This window comes from Typopeltis vanoorti, chromosome 7 (assembly GCF_054136105.1).
Source record: "Typopeltis vanoorti isolate ZY-2024b chromosome 7, IOZ_Tvanoo_1.0, whole genome shotgun sequence".
NCBI lineage: Eukaryota > Metazoa > Arthropoda > Arachnida > Uropygi > Thelyphonidae > Typopeltis > Typopeltis vanoorti.
The window spans coordinates 84,173,001-84,196,008 of NC_143555.1; the positions used below are offsets into that span (position 1 = coordinate 84,173,001).

General features: G+C 37.4%; 1 protein-coding gene across 2 annotated transcripts in view; it reads left to right on the forward strand.

Annotated features, from left to right (window-relative positions):
* LOC150104821 (glutamate receptor 1-like) overlaps window positions 1-23,008 on the forward strand; it is a 301,010-nt gene that overhangs the window by 168,751 nt on the left and 109,251 nt on the right. Inside the window, exons 9-10 of one of the 2 annotated variants that reach the window (XM_090395997.1) lie at window positions 4,105-4,317; window positions 14,383-14,738. In XM_090395997.1, coding sequence (XP_090252123.1) covers window positions 4,105-4,317; window positions 14,383-14,738 — 569 coding nt within the window. Of the gene's footprint in view, window positions 1-4,104; window positions 4,318-14,382; window positions 14,739-15,210; window positions 15,264-23,008 lie in introns of both variants that reach the window. The other variant, XM_090395998.1, reaches the window with a different exon arrangement.

A 23,008-nucleotide genomic window follows, 5' to 3' on the forward strand; every position in this document is an offset into this window, starting at 1 on the left:
TGATGACGGTGAAAATTTTTTATTATGATGAGATGAAATGATGGTCTATGGAAGCAATGCAATCAGTGTGTTCTTATACCTGAGGCTGCTGTCTGATTGAGATAACAGCACACAGCTAAAAATAAAATATATTAATTAGTATGAATGATTAACATAAATGCCTCAATAGTGCAATTAAAAGAATGATAGGGTATTAATCCTCTGATTGGAAAAAACTTGAGTTCGATTGTCATTGTGATTAAAGGAATCTTAAGATTGGCTTTTTTCAATTGGCAATAAGTTAACTAATTTCATATACAAAATATTTAAGTTTTTTTCCTCATGGAAACTCATTTTTTCTTCCTACATACAGGCAAATTGGCCAGAAGACATAATTTACAGATAAAAAATACTGTTGGTAGGCAGTAGATGGTGGATAGTACCATTGTGTATAGACGGAAGATTACTTAATGGAGATAGTTGTGTGGAGCACCCTCCTGTAACGAGACCTTGATCTCCTTAGAAATGTCAATAATAACAGTTCCCTTAACTATGAAGGAAAATAAACTATTAACATATGTTAGTAAGAGGTTGTTATAGGATCAATGTTGGAGAGGTTCTACAGAAAATAGTGGGAGATCAGGGGAGAACCAGAGGTCATACCTGGAAACTGCATAAAGAGGATGTGAGCAGGGGAGTGAAAAGCAGATTCTTTGCATGCAGAGTTGTGAATGATTGGAATGCCTTCCCTTTGGTGTCTGCAGAGAATTTGAATGTGTTTAAAGTACAGTATGATAAGCTGTGTGTATGATAAAAGGACCTCCTAGATGAGTCTTTGACTCCATGGGGTCTTGGGTAATAATAATAATAATAATAATAATATGTCGATGATGTAGTAGGCACTTTGATGGATAATGATTCCATATACATCTTTTTAGACATTTTGGAAAAATTTAGCAAAATCAGTGGATTAACTACCATTGCTGACAAGACAAACTTAAAAGTTTTGGAAAGTGGGATCTCGGAGGCATTCCCTTTGGCTCAAACCCTAAGAGAGAACTTCTCACTATACTTAGAATTCCCTTCTCTTACTACCCACTATTATTGATTCAAGAACTTACAAAAACATTGAAACTTTGGAAGACTGGAAATTTCGGCTACTTTCATTTTCTTCTAAAGCCATAATCATAATCTTCACTGCTCAGCTGTACATAATAAATATTACAGAAGCTGAAAAAAAAACAATTATGTAGTAAACGTGCAATTTGTTGGTCTACCCGATACCAAGAAATTGAAAAGGAATTTCTTCAACTATCAAAGAAGCATGGAGGCCTTGGGGTTTGGCATTAAAATCCTGCTATTTAAGCAATACAGCTTCAAAAAAATTCCATGTAGTATCTCAACTGCCTTTGCAAAATTCAGTAGTATCAGTTTGTAGCTATTTCCTTCATCCAGCTTAAGTTTTACTTTATTATAAAAATTGAACAAATTTTTAAGGCATGACTTAATATTCACAAAAGCATGCTGCTCATACAGAGAGTATCTCAGGAGTGATGGTTAAGGTTATTGAAGAAGCTGGTAAAAAAGGCAGAATATTAAAGAATAGATGGACAGGAATGTGATACTCTGTATGAGCAGCATGCTTTTGTGAATGTTAAGTCACGATTTAGAAATTTGTTTAATTTTTATAATAAAGTAAAACCCAATCTGGTTTTACTTTATTATAAAATACAAACTGATACTACTGAACTTTGCAAAGGCAGTTGAGATATTACATGGAATTTTTTTTGAAGCTGCATTGCTTAAATAGCAGGATTTTAATGCCAAACCCCAAGGCCTCCATGCTTCTTTGATAGTTGAAGAAAATATAAAGCACTGCTAACATTGTTCCTCTCCAAATTCTTATGCCATAGCATAAGAATTTGTGCTACTTCAAGTTGGCTCCTTGGTTTGCTATGATTAGCTGCTTCATATTTTATATAATGCTCCTTCTCAATTATTTTTTAACTATTTTGTCTGCATGATCACCTCCCCCCCCCCCCAAGTCTTGGAGTTATCTTGGTTACTGCCACATTCTCTGATGCTATGACTAGATCCAACACTCTCCAATCCTCATTCCCTTCTGTCACATACTGTCTCATGTAATTATTTCTGCACTTGTATAAATTGAATTTTTTTTCTTCCCTGTGACCATTTCTCTGCCCAGTCTATATCTTACTAGTTGAAATATTCTATAGTAATTGCATGCCCTGCACTTATTGCACTCTTTGCTTATAGCAGCAACCAGTGATATATTTTTGATAATGTAAGGGGCAAAAATAAATTAGGGATTAGGTCAATGAGCCCTAAAGACAACAGATGAGAGTTTGGATCTGCAAATTTTCTTCCCTGTGGTTGCCAACTCTTCTACCTTAGGCAAAGTGGACACTTGTTGGTAAAAAGATTACAAGAACACAATCTTATATCACTACTAATAAATATGAAACATCTGGTCTAGCAGAGTATGGATTGAACATTTATTCAAAGAGAGTGGCAAATTGTCCTAATTTAAATCAGAATGACTGCCTCTCCTTGCCAAAAATATGCAAAAAAAAAAAAAAAAAAAGAAGAAGAAGAGAGATGCCATTCAACTGCATGCACATTAATAGAAGAGCACATGTAGAGTCTACGGCATTACATTTAGCTGTAGCAATGGTGTTGACATTGGAAGAAAAGACATTTATTGTTGTGCATTATTTTCATTCATATGGTAGAGCAAATGGTACATGCCTATGACATGTTTGTGAGCAATTTGTTCATCATTTCTGTAAGTGTGTTCCAAGCAATAGTGTGTCATCATTGCTTTAATCAAGAGGTTCCAATGTATCAGGATTGTTCTACCATAATGCAAATGGCATCTGAGGAGACCATGAACTGTTAACAGTGAGAATCATTGTTAATTGTGACACTTACTTGATGTGCTGGAGCAAGCATCACAATCTCCAAAACTTCACCAAACAATGTCAATGCCAAACAGTGGTAAAACTTTAGATATCAAGGTGGTCATTACAGAGAATCCTTAAGGAGTGGGGTGACTTTTCATATGTCATTCAGGTAGGTCAGTGTTTAACAGCAATGAATTACACTGCATGGTGAGAATACTGTGCATGCATGCACGCTGGCCAAGGTCTATGAAGATTCGTCCTTCCTATATAATGTCTGGTTCTTGGATGAAGCACATAACCATCTAAGCAGTCATGTAAACAGATGAACCTACATATTTCTTGAGGCCTGAATTTCTCCAAGAGAAACCTCTTCACAAGAGAGAGGGTTGCCACATGGTGTGCAGTTCTGATCATGGTATAATTGGGCTCTATTTCATTGAAGAGGGTGGTGTAACTGTGACCTTGAACAGTGAACACAATAGTGTACCAAGATACCATCAAGAATGCATTGGTTCTGTTTACCCAGCATTTGCATAGGATGTGTCGAAAAAAACATTCCATTTTGGGCACAGGTATTCCAACAGGATGGAGCAACCTGTCAACACATCATGTGCTTTTGAACCTATTTATCAGAACACTTCCCCAAGGAGGCTCATTTCGAGGTTCACAGAATTCCCATACCCTTCATGTTCTGATTTCACATCACTTGATGCCTTCATTTGCGGGTATTTTGAAGGAATGGGTATTCCACCATGACCTACCCTCAAACCTTGATGAACTAAGGGATAAATAAAATTACATGATATGTCCAGCAGATGTCCCAACCCTTGTTCTCCAAGATGACAGAGAACCTTTGCATGTGCTATGAAACCTCGAAAGACAAGGAACACATTTTGAACACATAATCTACCATCATTGATGCTTTATTCGACCAAGGTTCCACTGATAGTTGTGATGAACATATCATCATGTGTAAACATATATTTCTTTGTTAATAAACCCATTTATTCCATAACACACATATCATTATAATTATTCAGCACTTTTTTTTTTTTTGTTCTATAATATACAGTGCTGTATTTATATAATATATAAATACAATATAGTGCTAGTTAATGTTTTTAAAAGATAGAAAATAAGTCATACTTATTTGCTATCTTAATTTGACATTACTCAGTAATGCTGTTTTGCATAATTCTAGATTCCTCCCTATCTGATGATAAAAGAATCCAGTAGTGGGAATAAACTAAATGCAAATGATACATATGAAGGATTTTGTAAAGATCTAATCAAAATTTTGGCTAAAAAACTTCAGATTAAATATAAAATTAATGTCGTAGAAGATGGAATGCATGGATGGTTTAATGATAGTGCAGGAGAATGGACTGGGATGATTGGAAAATTACTTCGTGGGGTAAGTTATCAGCAAAATTCATTACAAATTAAATTTACCTTGAGTTTTATGCTAATCCACAATACCTTTAATTTTGAAAAATATAACTTATTTATTAGCTATTAACAACTTTAATGTTTTGACACTTATTATTATTACATGGCACCTCCAAGGAGTCCAAGGACTCATCGAGGGAGGGCACCCACTCCACAACTCCTCCCCCCACTCTCTGCAACACTCTATCCACCAATCACAGTGAACCACATCATCTACACCAACACCATCTGCTACCCACCACCACCATTACTAGTATTTTCATAATCACAAACATTCACGCCCACATCAGGATTTGAACCTGCAGCCTTTTTGGCTGGAGAGTGGATACACTAATCACTCAGCCAACCAGGCTGGCAATTGTATTAGTGAGGAGTGTCTATCTTTGTATTATTATTATTATTCAGGCCTCCATGGAGTCAAAAGACACATTGTGGGAGGTCCTTTCTAAGAAACACAAAGTCTATCAAGACTCATCGAGGGGAGCCCCCCCCCCTAAGAAACACAAAGTCTATCATACCACTCCTTAAACTCATTGACCGTTCTCGCTCTCACCACTCCATCAGGCAATGCATTCGTGATGGAGTGGTGAGAGCATTGTTTCCTTTCGTAACTTCCAAGGATGGCCTCTTGTCATCACTCCTTCCTGCTATTCAACCAAGCTAAAGAACTCCGCAGTGTTAAACCTGTAACCACCTTTCAACAGTTTAAAACTTCCCAGCTTTGCATCATCTGCAAACAACTGAATATCCCCTTGCAATCCATTGACAATGTCATTGATATAAGGGTTAAACAATATAGGTCCCAGTACTGAGCCCTCTGGGACCCCACTAGTAACCCTCTGCTTCTTTGAAACTGCCCCCACCATACACAACTCTCTGATACCTATTGGACAGCCAATCCTGAATCCAGTTGACCAATCTGACATCCACACCCATGTGCTACAACTTGAATATCAGCTTATCATGTGGCATCCTGTCAAATGCCTTCGCTAAGTCTAAGAAAATTGCAGTATATGCCTTTCCCTCATCTAATGTTCTTGAAACTTTATCATAAAAGGCTAGCATATTGCTAAAACAAGAGCACCCCTTCACAAATCCATGTTGACTCTCACAGATAGCATTACCCTCCTCTGCCCAATGCTGTATACAGTCCTTCACTACCTTCTCCAAGATCTTACTAACTACTGATGATGCACAAACAGGCCTATAATTAGACACTTCCAGTCTGCTACCACCCTTATGCAATGGAACTATCTTATCTTCCTTCCATTCCATGGGCACCTTTGACGTAGCCAGGCTTGCATTGAGAAGCCAGGTCAAAGGCACTGTCAGTTCCCTAGCACATTCTCTCAAAACTCGTGGTGAAATACCATCCAGTCCCACAGCTTTACTGACATCCAGAGTACTCGGTATTTGAAACACACTCTCCTCCTGTGCCTCTAAACCTCAAACTTGCCCAATCCTTCTAGCATTAAAACTGACTCCTCCAGGATGAAATACTCCAATAAAGTGTTCATTGAACAATTCCACTATGTCCTCTGCATCAGTCACTCTATTCCCATTTTTACCCCACAATATCATTCTTCCACAGTAATTTCTCCTTAACTTCCACAGTAATTTGCCTTCCTTACCATACTAGTCACTCTTCTGGCCTGTGCCTTATACTCTTCATACGTCTTTTCTTCACTTGTCTCCTTATATCTCTTCCATAGCTTTTTCGCTATGCAATTCCTGTTTAATATTGTTTGTCATCCACTTTACTCCAAATTGTGTCCTCTTGTTCACTCGTGGTATACAACTTACCATTGCTGCTAACAAATAATCTTTCATAATTTTCTTCACACTAATGATATCCCGGCCTTCCAATTCCTCCCTCCATGAAACTTCCCCAAGTCGACATCTTAGACTACTATAATCACCTGCCCTATAATTCCACATACGTTCCCGTCTCTTTGATACTCCTGCATGTCTATTCATTTTCTAAATCAAAACCGTATGGTAGTCCGCGCGGGTTAGCCTAGTGGCTATGCGCTTCGCAACCATATGCCTGGGGAAGGAGTGTCCTAGGTTCGATTCCCGTCGGTGACGTGAGGAGCTGAAGGATCTTCCTCAGCCATAGTCAAGTTAGCCGGTCTTGGGCGTGGACAGCAGGGTTTTTCCCCCAGTTTATTCTGGGGTTTTTCATCCCGCAAAGCAGGCAAACTGGCCTTGAGAACTCAACACTACAGGCCATAGGATACACCGGGGCATAAGGCTGACCACCTTATCCTGTAAACGGAGTGAGGTCCGATGATCAATAGACCCTCGACACCGCAAGGTAAAAGAGGGTATAAGGAAGATGATGAAACCATATGGTCACTCTCTCCAACAGGTGGGAGAGATGCCATCTCAGTTATTATCAACTCTTCTGATGCTATAACCAAATCCAAAACTCTTGGACCTCTTGTTCCCTCTGTTACATGTTGCCTAAGACATTTGTTCCTCAAGAATTCTAGAAATTCCATTCCCTTATTGCTACTTGCATCTTCCTCTCCCCAATTTATACTACTGTTGTTAAAATCTCCCATAACAATCATTCTTCTTGCACTTGCCAAACTCAACTGTCTAAACATTTCCTGGTCCCCACCCTCTGTGCTCCGCTCTGTAGCAACACCCCACTAAATATCCTGTCTTGCCCACTTCTACCTCACACCATATGCTTTCAAAATCATTAGTGCCACTGCCTTCCAAAGTTTCCACTCTTAGAGGACTTGAGTCCTCTAAGAGTGGAAACTTTCCCACCATCACAATCATCTCATCCACCCTTTCACCTCTCTTAACTGCCAAAGCCACACTTTCTATCGTTCCTCCTGGCAGACACTCCTCACGCATCCTATCTTGAATTCCACAGATCATTGAGTCCCCATACATTATACCTCTTACCATTCCCTCTCTCCTACTTCCATTCTCTCCTCTTCTAGCACTCCCATACCTCTCTCTCTCTGATTCCATCTCTCCTACTGTTTCCATTCTCTCCTCTCCTCTTCTAGTACTCCCATACCTCTCTCTCTCTCATTCCTTCTCTCCTACTTCCATTCTCTCCTCTTCTAGCACTCCCATACCTCTCTCTCTCTGATTCCATCTCTCCTACTGTTTCCATTCTCTCCTCTCCTCTTCTAGTACTCCCATACCTCTCTCTCTCTCATTCCTTCTCTCCTACTGTTTTCATTCTCTCCTCTTCTAGTACTCCTATACCTCTCTCTCTCTCTCTCTCTCTCATTCCCTCTCTCTTACTATTTCCATTCTCTCCATTTCCATTTTCACATCCAATTCCATTCTCTCCTCTCCTATTATTCCCAAAATTCTCTCTCTACCCTACTCCGATTTGCCTTGCATTTATCTCTTCCATTCTCCTGATCTCATCTTTCATACTTCTCCCAAGACATTCCACCTCCTCTTTCAGCTCCTCTATCTCCTTCTGCAGGTCAGTCACTCTTAATCAAAATTCACTCTCTCGAACAAAACCATCTCCTAAACTTTCACAGTTTAGGAGATGGTTTTCTATTATTTTCAAAATATCAAAACAGAGGTATTAATTCAGTACAGCTGACCTCTAGCAATAAAATCAAACCTAAGAAAATTGTTAATGGCTAATAATGATTTCTCTCAGCATAGAGTGTTCTATATTATCATAAACCTTAATGTGACTGTTGATGTCTAAAAATTCAGATTCTATGTTATCATTGATAACATAAGGATTTTTCAGTTAGAATACTGATTTTAATCTTTCTGCTTATAAAACTCCATTCTCAAATAGTAGCTAATCACTGTTTTCATTTTATTAGCTGAAGTATATAATAGGTTGTCGCTTTGTTGTTCTGTGACTAATCATAATGAACGAGGTATATTACTTAGAGAGGATGGCAGTTAATTATGCAGCAAGATGGAAGTGGGATTTATACATTTGCTATGGGATAATTACATGAAACATGTTATAGAGGGGGGGGAGCAAGGGGTTCGAGGGTGTTAGATCTGATAATAGCATCAGAAGATGTATCCATAACCAAGGTAGACACTCTGCCTCCAATTGGGGAGAGTTCCTCCAAGAAGGGATTCAGGTTCAACTATAAAGCTGGTGATTATGAGAGACTCAGGAATCATCTTGGAACAGTGCCATGGCTTGAGAAGCTACAAGTAAAGAATGTGCATGACAGGTGGTCAGAGATTGCTTGAGGGTAGCAGTATCAAACTGCATACCAAGGATCAGGAGGATAAACCAAGTTGGAATTAAGTGGATGAGTAGGGATATATTGTAAAACAGCTGCAAAAAAAGAAAACATTGTGGAGAAAATATAAAGAAAATAGTGATCAGGATACTCATCAGCAGCACAAAGTGCAAGCAAGAAAGGTGATTAGTATAGTAAGGAAGGCCAAATCAGACTATGAGAGAGAATTAGCCAAACAGGCCAAAAGAGTTTTTTTCGTTTATGATTATGTAAAGGATTATGTACTCAGTAAGAGGAAAAATGACTATGGTAGAATGACTTCAAACAATGCTCAAGGTAGGAAGGCGACTGAGCCAAAAGAAATAGTTGAGTTGCTGAGTGATCATTTTGTAAAGATGCATCATCCAGGTGGAGATTTTACAGTTGCTGATGTTACTGAGATACATATCAAAATTGAGGTAGATTTACAGGTGTTCAGCATATTAAAAAATATGAATGTGAACAAGCAGTGGGATGGATGGCATATCAGCCCATGTACTACATTAATGTGTAAGAGAATTACCATTTCCTCTGAAGAAATTGTTCAATCTAAGTCTCATCTCTGACAGGGTTCCAAGAGAGTGGGAAAAAAGGTAAGATAGTACCATTGCATAATGGTGACCACAAAACAGAAGTAGCAAACTACAGACCAATTAATATATCAGGAGTGGTTGTTAAAGTATTGGAAAAGTTGGTGAAAGGTAAAATGTAACAGTGGATAGGGATGTGATACTCTATAGTGGGCAGCATGGCTTTGTAAAGGGTAGGTAGTCCTGTCTTAGTTATTTATTCACATTTTATAATAAAGTGACAGCAGAATTGTATAAAGGTAATGGCTACACCATGATACTGCTTGACTTTGCCAAGGCATTTGACAGAATATCACATGGAAAACTATTACATAAAACTGGAAAGGATTGGAATATATGAGGCTAGTATCATGGATAGGGGGAGGCTGATGGACAAATAACAGAGAGTAGTATATGATGGGGTGGAGTCTAGGAGAATGATGGTGAATAGTGGAGTACCTCAGGGTTCAGTACTGGGACCACTACTCTGTAATTTGTATATCAGTGACATATGGAAAGATTTAAGAGGGAGATATTCAGTTGTTTGCTGATGATACAAAGCTGGGGAGAGCAATAGTTGATAAAGGTGATGTAGATATCCTGCAGAATGATTTAAGTAAATTGAATTGTGAGCAAAGGATAATGATTGCCAATTTAATGTTAATTAAATTGAGTTGGTGACTCTTAAGTGCATTGGTGCTGAAGCACTGACCTGGTTCTGCTCCCCTCATGTGATGTGGGAAGGCCTTCCACAGCCTGTTGTTACATCATCTCTGAGCATGCCACCTTCCTCAGTTATCCCTTCTGTTTTACTGAGTTGCTGAATGTTCTCTGGTTCCCAGTCTGACACATCTTCATACCTGTCCACCAGCAATTGGTACACAGGTTTTCTGATCACATCCTTAGTGTCTGTTTTTATCTTATACATGAAGCTCCTTCTACTTCTATAATGTGTCCTAGATCTCCTTTTTTACCTTTCCATAATTTTGTGTGTAGACCTTATCTACTGTTTGAAACCAGCGATAGGGGGAGGCTGATGGACAAATAACAGAGAGTAGTATATGATGGGGTGGAGTCTAGGAGAATGATGGTGAATAGTGCTCTTGGTTGACTGTTTGCATTATTTTTTCCCCATTTTTAGTTGTCTTGCAAAAGCTGTAGTAGGGTGCAGTTTGTCTAGAAATGTTCTAACTCTTCTGCCCATTAGTGTTTCTGCTGGTGATTTATTTATTGTGCCACACAGTGTTCTTAATGCCAGTAGGATATTGGTTAGTTCAACTCACCAGCTGTATGTGTGTGTGTCTTGAAAATTTTTAAGTGCATTTTCACTGTAGACCATTCGTTATGCTAATCCATTTATGACAGAATGAAAGGTCAGTGTGTAATAAAAACTTATTCAATTTTTCTGTAGAAATTCCTGAAATTTCTCTGGGTGTAAAAGTTGTGTCATTGTTCGACACCAGTAAATCCAAGGTTCCATGCATGCCAAATATTTCTCTTAATGAATATAATTTTGCAGATTGTCCCTCAGTCAGCCTGCAAAATCTATATGTAAACAAGACCATGGTCTCAGTGTAATATTCTGTTGGAATGGTTTCATGGCAGGTGGATTTCTTCTGCTTCTATGCATCCAGCACAATTCTTGATTGTGCAGTTTCTTGGTCTAGTCCTGGTCACCACATACAATTAGATGATGGGTTTATTCTGCATTTTGTAGTCTCCTATGAGATTTTGTAGTCTCCTATGAGATTTTTGTAGCACACTCTGCTTGCAGCATGTATGCATGATGGCAACTAAAGATGTGGTAGATAAGAGATGAGGAGTACATGTCTGCATAAAGTGTTGAAATTTGAAGAGGCTGGGATATATTGATATCAGTATCTCTATTTTTAGTAGTGGTAGTAGCATCCAGTCAGAAATGAGTGAGTGCCAGAAGAGAGTAGCATGATCAAGGGTAAGGAAGGTGAATATGACATAGAGATGGATAAAACATTAGGATATGTGACTGGAGATTTAGCAGATTTGGAAGATGGGAAGATGGTGTTGATTGGGTAGGTGAATGTCAAGCAAGGTAGAATGCTTTGGTGGAGTGGGTTACTGAGAGAAGAAGTAGAAGGCATGAAAAATGAATTGAAATGCTTTGGTGGGGTGGGTTACTGAGAGAAGTAGAAGGCATGAAATATGAGTTGAAAAGCATGTAGAGAGAGAGAGAAAGAGAGAGAGAGAGAGATTAGAAGCATTGAAAGATTAACTGATATGAAGTAAACAAGAGTAAGAGTGAGGGAGAGTTATGAGAAATGATAGAAGGGGGGGGGGGAGAATAGGAGAACCAGGGAAAGAGAGGAAATGGGAGGAAGTAAGAAAGTACAGGAGCATTATAGAGAGAGAGAGAGAGAGAGAGAGAGAGAGAGAGAGAGAGAGAGAGAGAGATGAGAAGAAAGCAGGCAAGTGAAAGAACAAGGAGGAAGCATGCCAGAATAGAAAGAGAGAAAAAGAGAGAGGGGGGGTGCAAGTGAGCAAGGAATGAACAGATCTGTAAGAGGTGTGACATGGTGATTCATTGAGCTGATATGGATGAGATGATTAGTGATGAATGACCTGAGAAGTAGCATGACTTCTCAGGTGGTAAAAGGCAGAAAAATGTCAGAGGGAAGATAGTGAGCATATTGCCCAGATATGATAATTCAAAGTTGAGGACAGCAGTAATGAATGATATGATAGAGAATGTGCTGAAAGAGAAGTCTGGGATGCTTTTTAGGATGGAAGAAAGCTGTATGCAAGTGATGGGCAGCATTTGAACATGAAAGGATTCAGGCATCTGAAGAGATTGTTCTTCTCTGAGTAAGTGAGAATGTTAGAAAAGAGAAACTAGAGTAGACGGCAGCAGGGATGTGAGAGAGAATGTATGATATATCATGGAGTCAAATAGATTCTGGGGAGTGAGAAATAATATCAGATATAGGAATACTGGTTATATACTGATGCTTCTCTATACAAATGCTAAGAGTATCAGGAATAAAGGAATAAATGAATTAGTAGCATCAATAGCCTTAGCAAAGACTGTTGGAATCATGAAATGTGATTGACAAAAGAGTATGTCCTAACAGGAATAGAAGTAGAAGGATATAGACTAACAGAATAGGTAGAATAAATGGGTTAGTGAAGACTTATGATAAGTGATTTGTCCTCTCAGAATTGAGAATTTGTAGGTGATTATAATAGTCTTAAAAATCAGCTTAAGGCTGTTGAAAAGTTGGGTATGAGGGTAAGATAGCAACAATGCATAAGTTGTAGATAGGATGGTGATGACAAACTATAGACTGGTTTGATTTCTTCTGTAGTAAAGATTTTGGAGAAATTAGCAACAGATCATATACAAAATTAGACAGATGAGGATAATGTTAAGGGGCATTCTTGTTTCAGTAATCTGGCTTTTATAATAAAGTAGTAGAAGCAGTTGGTGAGGGAAAGGTATATAATGCCTTTTTTTTTTTTTTTTGATTTTACAAAGACATTTCACAGGATACCACATGGTAAGCTGATCTTTAAGTTGCAGTGTATCAGTTTAGATATCAGGCTGGCAAATTGGATTGGAAGTTAGCTGTCTGATAGATATCAGAGTTATGTACAGGGGAGAGGAATGAAGGAAGAAGAAGAAAGGCGCAAGTGGGTTCCATAGGACTCGGTATTCGGACTTCTGCTATTTAACTTTTATGTCAATGATATTCTCACTGAATGGGATGTCATTTTAATGCAAAGAAATGTAGTCTAGAAATTTGGGTTGCATCATTGAAAGTTGTTTACTCTATTGGTGGAACTATACTAGAGGAAGTGACAAAGCAAGGGATTTTGTAGTGATAGTTTATAGAAATTTGAACTTTAGGAGACAAGTTGTGAAGATAACCCAGAATATTGCTGCAGTACAAAGAAGGATTGAAATTAAACTTGCCAAGAAATTATATTCTTGTTTAACTCTGACATAGAGAAGGATGCTGGCCATCATATAAAAGAGTAGTGGTTCCATTGGTTCCATTGCATAAAACTCTGATCAGACTGTATCTGAATTATTATGCCTCACCCAGAACTTGAAGAGGATAAATTAATGTTGGAGAGGGGTACAGAGGTAGATAACAAAAATGATATCAGGACTGTACAATGACGATTGACTGAAGGATAATGCAAACTGCAGAGCTTGGTGGATGAAAACAAAGGGGTTATTATATGATTAAGACATTCAAACTGTTGAATTGCAAGGTGATAAAGACAACCAAGAGGATTGCAATGAGAAGATTGCTGACCAGTAGAGATAAGGTATGGTAGGGTTCTCATTATACCAGCTGTAATTTGATGGAGATTGAAGAAATTTAAAGCAGGTATCAAAAATTATGTCAAGACTGTGGAACATTGGCTATGAAGACAGATTGAGCATGTACTCATAATTGGTAGCATTTGTTACATAAAAGGAGGATTGAGATATTTAAGCTGTTGAGAGGTAATTAATAGATGAATATTAAAGTACAAAACAAGGGCAAGAAGGCATCTCTAGAAGTTCACATGGAGTGAGTAAGAAAGGAGACAGTTTATTTGCACGGAGAGTGGTAAGTGAATCAAATGCATTTCCTCAGAAGATAGTGAGAGTGCAGTGAGTGAATAGGCTTTAAGGAGTGACATGATAGACCTTTGTGGTATTTGAAGCAGACCCAGACTCCACAGAGATTAAGTTAGTCAATGAAGAAATTAAACTACACATTATGGAATTTGAGTCATGTCTTATTGAGGATGTTATTGATATTGAAGTGCACAATAATTATTTTGTAAATAGTAAAGCAAAAAAATTAAATTATATATGTGATTCTTAATATCTTGATTACTTTTTGTGAGTTTGAAGAATTTTGAATTCAAAAGTTTTTTTGAATGTGAACAAATGTGAATTTTTGAAATGCTTTTTGTGAATGAGCAACTTTTTCAGTATTTCTTCAGCTTAAAAATGTTTTTTTTCTTCTTATATATAGAAGCCCCTGTTAGCACGGGCTTGGAACCTCTTATCTCATGCAAATAACTTATGCTACTTTATCATTATGTTACCAGTTATAATTAAAATAAATTTATTAAATTCTTGATGAAAGAAACTAAATACTGATTTGTTCAGCTTTTTTCTCTCAAATATACCTTTTTTAATTTCTTCAAATATTCTAATTGTATTTTTTTCCTCTACAGAAGGCAGATATGGCCCTGGCTCCACTGACTATTACTAACAATCGTCTGAAGGTGGTAGATTTTACTCAGCCATTTCAAAATGTAGGAATTAGCTTGATGGTGAAAAAACCATTAAAATTTGGATTTGATGGTTCGCCATATTTTTTTATGCATGCATTTTCCCAGTATGTATGGGTTGTTGTTTTAGCAGCGTATGTAGCTATTAGTCTTTTAATATATGGCTTTAGCCATTTAACAGGCCCTCCTGATAACATTCAGTCAGCTACTTCTCAGTGGGGAAATAAATTCTCATTATTGGGAAGTTTCTGGTTTTCACTTGGAACATCATTATTTCAAGGTACTGCTATTTATCCAAGGTGAGCTCAAAAGTTTAAATTTATTTGGAAAAGTATTTGTCCTTTTTTTTAATGATGTTAATAATAACTGAATGTTCTTATACATTTCACTAGAGTTAGTTTTATTGTATTCAAAGCAAAGTTTGTTAGCTATATAATAGAGGATGATTGATAATCTGAGTGGATAATGTTTCTGCTCTTAAACCAATAAGTTGTGGGTTTGAATCCCACTGTGGCAGAGAATTTGTGAATGGTGGTAGATGACTTTCCTTACAAGCACTCTACTTACTGAATACCTGAAGTGGTTTGAAAAGGTTCCAAGTGAGGTCTCCAGAGTAGGGTTCCCACATTGTCTAAGCCTCCATGCCTTAACAAATCTGCAGAACTAATACTAATGTATATTAAGTTTACTACTTTTTATGGGTGGGTGGGACTAAGAAATAACACTTGATTGATGATGTAATGCAGCTGTTTCCAAATTTTTTGGTCTCAGGACTCCTTTACACTCTTAAAAACAATTGAGAACCCCAAGGAGCATTTGTTTACGTGAGTCATACTATTGATTTTTACCAATTATACATTAAAACTGAGAAATTTTTTAAATATTTATTTATTAAATTTAAAAATAGAAGTAATAAATCCATTGCATGTTAACATAAATAACTTATTTTTTATGACAAATAACTATATTTTCAAAAAACGCTTTAGTATTATTATAAAATAATTTTGACCTCACAGACCCCTAAACGGGGCTTGTGGACCACACTTTGAGAAATGTGGTCCACAGACCACTGGAATCCTCAACCCTCCCCCCCCCCCCTTTCAGGGGGTCTGCAAGATCAAAACTATTTTATAATAATACTAAAGCATTTTTTGAAAATATATTAGGATCATTTTTTAGGGAAATAACATAATCATAAAATAGTTTTGATCTTGCAGACCCCTGAAAGGGGCTTGAGGATCCCAGTGGTCTGTGGACCACATTTCTCAAAGTGTAGTCCATAGACCACTGGGATCCTCAAGCCCCCTTTTAGGGGTCTGTGAGGTCAAAACTATTTTATAATAATACTGAAAGTCAAAATCTCACCATTATTTAGACCAAGATAATGTACATAATGAATGGTCTTCACAATATCCAAAATTGAACTGAATTGGAGATTTTTTTTAACTTAAAAATTTGTTAAATTTCTATATAAGGCAGCTTTTTATAGTGATAAAAACTCTCTATACTGACTCTAGAGACTCTAAAAGTAATGTTATATGCATACTGTGTGATACTTTAATAGATTGCAGTGATTTGAATGAAAGTTGAGAATGAAAAGTGAAGAATATTAGAGGACAGGTAGAAGGCATTGACAGGCATCATATTGAGAATGGTATCGACGAGAAGAGTGAGTGAGAGAGAATATGAGTTCAGAGAATGTGATTGTGAATATGGAAATGATTTCTTTTCCTTTAGTGTTACACAGTGATCAGCATTCATTTCAGTAAAATTATGGAGACTACAACCATGTTAGGAATAATTACTTTAATTTCCCAACGTTTCGACTTTCATATTAAGGTTATCATCTGAAGCAAGCGCACACACATGCATGCACGCACGCACACACACACACAGTCAGTGTCCTCTGCATCATTGCCAGAATTTGTTGTGTTCTCCTCACAATTTTGGCAATGTGCCCTCTAAATTTTAGTTCCTTATCCACCATCACCCCAACATCTCTTATTTCCTCTGCCTCCAACAATATATCCCCACCAAGAGTAAATTCTACATCCCGAATTTTAAAACCTACATTTCACAACATTGAACTGGCATTCACACGTTCATGCCCATTCATTCATTCAGTCTATTCAAGTCTTCTTTCTTGTATGGCCACAACATCTGCAGTACTGCTGTAATAACAGACTTAGGGCTATGAGGCTCCAAAAAGGGTCCACTTTCCATCTTGTCTTTTTCTACAATGATCGAATGCTCTAGTGGTAGCTATCGAAACTCATTCTTGCACATGCATAACCTGAAACTCCTAGTTTCTTTTTCAATTACTACATGTTGCATTTTGCTGTTGCTAATCGTTTCTTCATAAAAATAGGCAGAAATCGCTTACGTCATTTTGACTCACCCTGTATTATCAAATCGCACAGCCTTATTAATATCAAGTTTGCTTAATTCCCCATACACTTCTTCCTCACTCAGTCTCTCCTCATCATCCACTACTCTCAAACTCTACATGATGTTTGACATTCACATTCACAAGGATGAAAGACTTTTTTATGAACTGCTCATTAAATATCTTAACTATATTCTCTGCAGCAGTTGTCCTTATGCCATTTTCTCCAATCAATGCCATCCTACTATAATCATTCCTTTTTTTTTTTTTGCTGGCCACATACTGAAAGAACTCTCTAGGATTTTTTGGCCTCATTATCTAACTGCATATCTATGTATACATTTTAACAAAAAACTTTAGATTATTAATAGCAGTTTAAAGTCATCAGTTCTCAAAAATTTGAGATATTTTAACCTTTGTTGCAGTTCAAATTAGATTGATTATGATAAGTTTCATAACATTCCTTGAAAGTCAATTAAATTTCTCAGAGTTGATATGCATAACTTTTGTTTCCTTTCAAATGATTTTGTGGCTAGCAGAGCCTTCATGTTCTAAAAGATCATGCTACTTCTAAGATAATGAAAAGAAATGTAATTCATATACTATCTGATCAAAAATATCTGGATGCCTCTTCGTAGCAGTGGATATGGCTATATACATCATAGCCATGGCTTATCTAGGTATAACAGAAAGCACGTGGTCTTATAATCTTCACAGATAAACATTAACAGCAAAATGAGCTGTACTGAAGAGCTCAATGACTTTCAATGTGGCATTATCATAGGATGTTCAAGAAATTTCTCCTGTTGTACTACTCTGATTGGCTGTGATATTATTATGAAGTAGAAATGCCTAGAACCAACAACAGCACAGTTACAACCTACAGGCCACATGAAATCACAGAGAGGGACCAGCAATATTTTTGCTCCACATGCTAATAATGAAAAGAAATGTAATTCATATATTGTCTGATCAAAAATATCTGGATGTCTCTTCACAGCAGTGGATATGACTGTATGCATCACAGCCATGGGATCACAGCATGTGGAGCAAAAATATCTGGCAAAATCCAACAGACAAGTCTTGGTTTAAATTAAAGATACCAAAATTATATAGTTGGTTTAATCCTTTATCCAAGTGTAAGCAAACAAAGTTTGCACCTGAATTATCTTCATGACTGGGGAAACTCATGGTAAAGGTGGTATGACTTCACATCACTTGCCTTAGTATCCCATAATGCAAAGCACATCTCCTTGCAGACATATAATGCTGTGCATTATGGGAAGGGTCACTACCCAGACCAGTTTCCCTGTTTAAGTGCAGGGTTACCTCTCCAAAAACTCATGTGATCACTCAGATCATCCAACAGTGAGCAACCCAAGTGATCATTTAACTAAGCATTGGCTCCCCCACCACCACTGAGCAGAGCCATAATCTCACCGGTGGCCTCACTTAGAGACAGGCAAACCTTATTCCCAAGCAGAGCCGCTCATATCTCAGGGAAAGAACTGCCCCTTCTGCACAAAAGCACATCCGTAAGGTGTTGGAAGTTTACTTTCCACTTGGTTAGACTATAATAAATTTAGTTTAATCCTTTATTCAAGTGTAAGCAAACAAAGTTTTCACCTGAAGCATCTTCAGGACTGAGGCAACTCATTACTTCAGGCACAAACTTTGTTTGCTTACACTTGGATAAAGGATTAAACTAAATTTATTATAGTCTAACCAAGTGGAAAATAAACTTCCAACATCTTTCTCTAAATCCAGAGTAATTTAAGAATAAGGTGGTACACCTTTTGGCAATTCGTATAAGTAAATATGACCTCTCCTTTGCTTCTGCCTTAGTATCACCACTTATGGGTCTGGCTCCCACTGACGAGACCTCAGTAAAGGTCGAAACCAGTCTGGGTAGTGGCCTTTCCCTTAATGCATAGCATTATACATGTCTACAAGGAGATGTGCTTTGCATCATGGATGATACTGAGACAAAGAGTGATGAGAGCTTTACTACGAGTTGCCTCAGTCCTGAAGATACTTCAGGTGCAAACTTTGTTTGCTTACACTTGGATAAAGAATTAAACTAAATTTATTATACACATCCATGAGAGCCATACCTGGAAACAGCAATAGCCAAGCCTCAGAAGACTTCATTGGCTACAGCATTGCCACAACCACTTATGCACAAAGGCACATCAGTGGGAACCAGACCCAGAGGCGATATCAAGGTTGAAGTAATGCAGAAGTCATATTTTCACATACGAGTTGCCAAAAGATGTCACACCTTATTATTATAATACTCTGGATTAAAGATAGATAGTTGTTGAAAGTTTTTCTCTTGGTTATATTATAAATTAAAGGTACCAAGAAATTATATACTTGGTTTAATCCTTCATCCAAGTGTAAGCAAACAAAGTTTGCACCTGAAGTATTTTCAGGACTGGGGCAACTCGTGGTAAAGGTGGTATGACTTCACATCACTTGTCTTAGTATCCCATGTCTTTTTTTGGTGAATTCCAGGAGAATGTTGCCTGCGCAAATGTGTTATGCTAGCTGTGAAGTTTGGTGGAGGATGCATCATGCTCTGTGATTGTTTTTCATGGTTAGGACCCCCCCACACACACACACAGTTTCAGCGACAGGGAATTTTAATGCTATGACCTATAATAACATGCTAGTGTTGTGTCGGAAAAGGTGCTGATTCACTTTTGGTGAGTCATCCTGTTTCCGCCCCAACATATGGTAATGATTAGATCTAAAGATAAGGACATACTTATGCCTCCAGAAGAAGAGCTAAAAAGATAGTGTACATATGCTCACTCAGAAGTATCTAACCATCTGAGGTTGTAAATATTAAGTGATTTTGAGAAGTCCATAATCAAAGTTGATAATGTCTGTGTAAAAATTAACAAGGGAAAATTATGTATCAGTACTGAAATGTTATTATTAGAGGTATATAAGATGATATATGTATTAGAACCATGTCAAAAACAGTTCAGAGTTGCGGTGACCAATTGGCCGCCGATATGAGCATGACGTAGCCATCGAGAGAGGGTGCTTGCATTTTACAATATAAGGTCTGGCGGGAGATTCAATCACTCTCTTCTCTCTCGTTTTCTGTTCCTGCGTTCCTGATCCAAGTCCTGGATAGCTGCAGAAGCTTACCGCTGGTACCCAGCAACAAATCTATCGGTTGCTGTACGTGCCGTGCCAAGTATAGTCACCAAAGGAATGAGGTCGGAATTCCAGTGAAGAGCCGTTGGTTAGTTATGCCAACGTGTAGTCAGCAAAAGGGGAACCTTTTGAAGATGATAGAAGTAAGTCGCTGATGCCATAAGAATATGTGGTGAGAGAACGCGGAAGTGTAATCAAGGAAGCCTCGGCAACTCCGTGAAAGACAAGAATGGTAAGGTACAAGTTTTCATACTCATTTTGAATAGTAACCAAGGAAGGAATAGGAACCAGGGAATTAAAGAGCTCCACACATTTAACTTTCATATAATGCCTAAAGGACTGTTTTTGGACTAATCTGTCTATGTCAAGCAAGTTAATGCCACTCTAAGCTTAAGCTGAGAAAGGAACCAAACCTTCGAACTGTTTGTTTGGAAGAAACACTTATGATATTATGTTAGAAATTAGCTTGAATATTAACTAAATTGGGGGAGGATAAAGCCTGAGCATAAATAAGAATAATATCCCATGTTAAATCACAAGACGGAACACGTCTAATATGCCTCTACACAAGGATTGTATATAACTATGTGCATGTGTTATTTTATATGTGGAAATTGAGTAATTCTGTGTGGATTAACTGAGTCTGAACATAGTAACACAAAAGAGAGTGTGGGACTGTTAGATTAAATTTAGGATTAGAAATTTTGGATATCTTAACTTCAAAGGGGGGGGGGGAGTCCAGACTCTTTAGTATTGGATTTACTACATAAATTGTATATATGCAAGTGTTTAAAATAAATGTATTTCTTTAACCCAAAGCTCATGAGTCTGTCGTTTTCTGAGATTTGAATTACCACTTATTAAAACTTCGGACCTGCATAAGTAAAAGGAGAATCCATTGCCATAAGAAAAAGGGGGACCACGACTGCAAATCACATAATCCCTTTAATATTTTAGAGTTGTTTAATTGTATATCAGAATTCAGCTGGCGCAGTCATTTTAAACAATTATAAATTTGTCGGCAACGGAATAGCTGATGTCCTAAAGTGACAGATAATAGAAACAGTAGAAAATAAAATAACCCAAAAGGGATGAACCAAAGGCGTAACACTAGATAATTCTGCATTTAACAACTTTATAGCATCAAGTTCATTGAAGACCCTTCTGCATCAACATGACATGCCCTTGTCCACAAAGCGAGGTTTGTGCAGAAATGTCTGATAAGATGGGCATTAAAGAACTTGACTGGCCTGACAGAGTCCTGATCTTAATCAATCACCTGTGGCATGAATTGGAAAACTGTTTGTGAGCCAGGCCAAATCACCTGACATCAGTGACTGACCTCACTAATGCTCTTCTTGGAATGATAGAGAATTACTACAGAAAATCTAGTGAGAAGCCTTCCTAGAAGGCTATTATAGCGGCAAGGGTGGACCAACTGCATATTAATGCCTTTCGTATTAGAGTGAGAGTTGGGATGGAGCAGGCATCCAGGTATTTTTATCAGACAGTGTATGTACAGATTGTCAGATGTTTACTGTATGACAGGTCTGACCAAAATAGGAAAGCTAAATTCTGATAAATTATGGAATGTTCTAAGAGAAGAATCTTATCTTTCATGGAAGGAAGATCAGTAAAGGCAATCTTGTTTACTGACTTGTAAGTCATCCAGAAATTAATTTTTCCTTTAGAATCCTCATGACACCTTACTCTAAATCCATTTGGAGTAAGGTGTTATGAGGTGCTAGCCTGGTTGGCCAAATGGATTTAGAGTATCTGCTTTCTTACCAATAGGCTGCAGGTTCGAATCCTGACATGGACACGAATGTTTGTGATTGTCCTTAGGTGGGATATGTATTTCATTGCTCGGTGTAAGACTACTACTCCACTTATTGGAGGCCTAAAGTGGTTTGAGAAAGTTCCATGTTTGGTTTCTAGAGAAGGATTTTTGGATTATGCAAAAATAAGCAAAAAATAAATAATAAACAATTAAATAAATAAAAAATATATATAAAACTGATAAAAATGAAAAAAAAAAAAACCTTAATTCATCTACAGTAGTAGATGAATTAAGATGTTACTTTAGATTTGCAAATAACCTTTCATTGGTGGGAGTAGCATAAAAAAAAATTTAGTGAAATCTGTTATCCTCGTGTAAGTCACTCCATTCATCAAATTCAGTCTATAGTGTATAAACATCCACAGACAGATAGATATGCTTTCATATCTATCTTCACTCATACTGCACTTTTCACCTTTCGAGGTAAAGTGAAAGAGTGGACTGTTTAGTCAACTCTTTCACGTTATCTCTTTGCATCCTTATAGCCTCACTAATATCATTAATTTTTGCACCAGGGGTTTCACACTTAAGATTTAGGTTTCACACTCTTTGAAATGCTTGTCTTATCATAGAATCACCATAAAACCTTTATTCTTACTCTCTTCTTTTGCTTTGTCATATATACTTTCACTTTAATGCACTGTAATCCTTGTTGTAGGGAATCCTCAGAAGAGTAGATCAAATAGCTCTGTGTGTAAAGGTCCTGATAACTTTAGCTTTTTCAGATAGTTGTATTGAATCATAGAGAATATATCAACCAGTGAATGTAGGTATCCTGTAAGCAGAAAAGCTAAGAGAGCTGTCAACTTCATATTTTATAAGTGTGTCAAGGAAATTTAATGAATTCGTTATTTTCTTTTGTTAACATACATTTTATCCTAGGAAAAGGCAGGTAACTTTAATTTTAAAAAAATTTAATTCCTCGATAGAGTATGGCCAAATAAAAAAAATCATAAAAGAAAAAAAACATCATCAACATAGTATAACCATAAGTAGTTACAAGGAGTGATAATATTAAGACATTCTTCAAAGCAGAATGTCTTTGATGTAATATGATTTTTCTTTCCTTACAGAACCTTTGCACCTCATTGCTTTATGGCTATACTGGGGGGGCTCTTCCCCCCTGGTGTCTTGGCACCCCCCCCCCCCGAGTTCAGGGCTGGTAAGCCGGT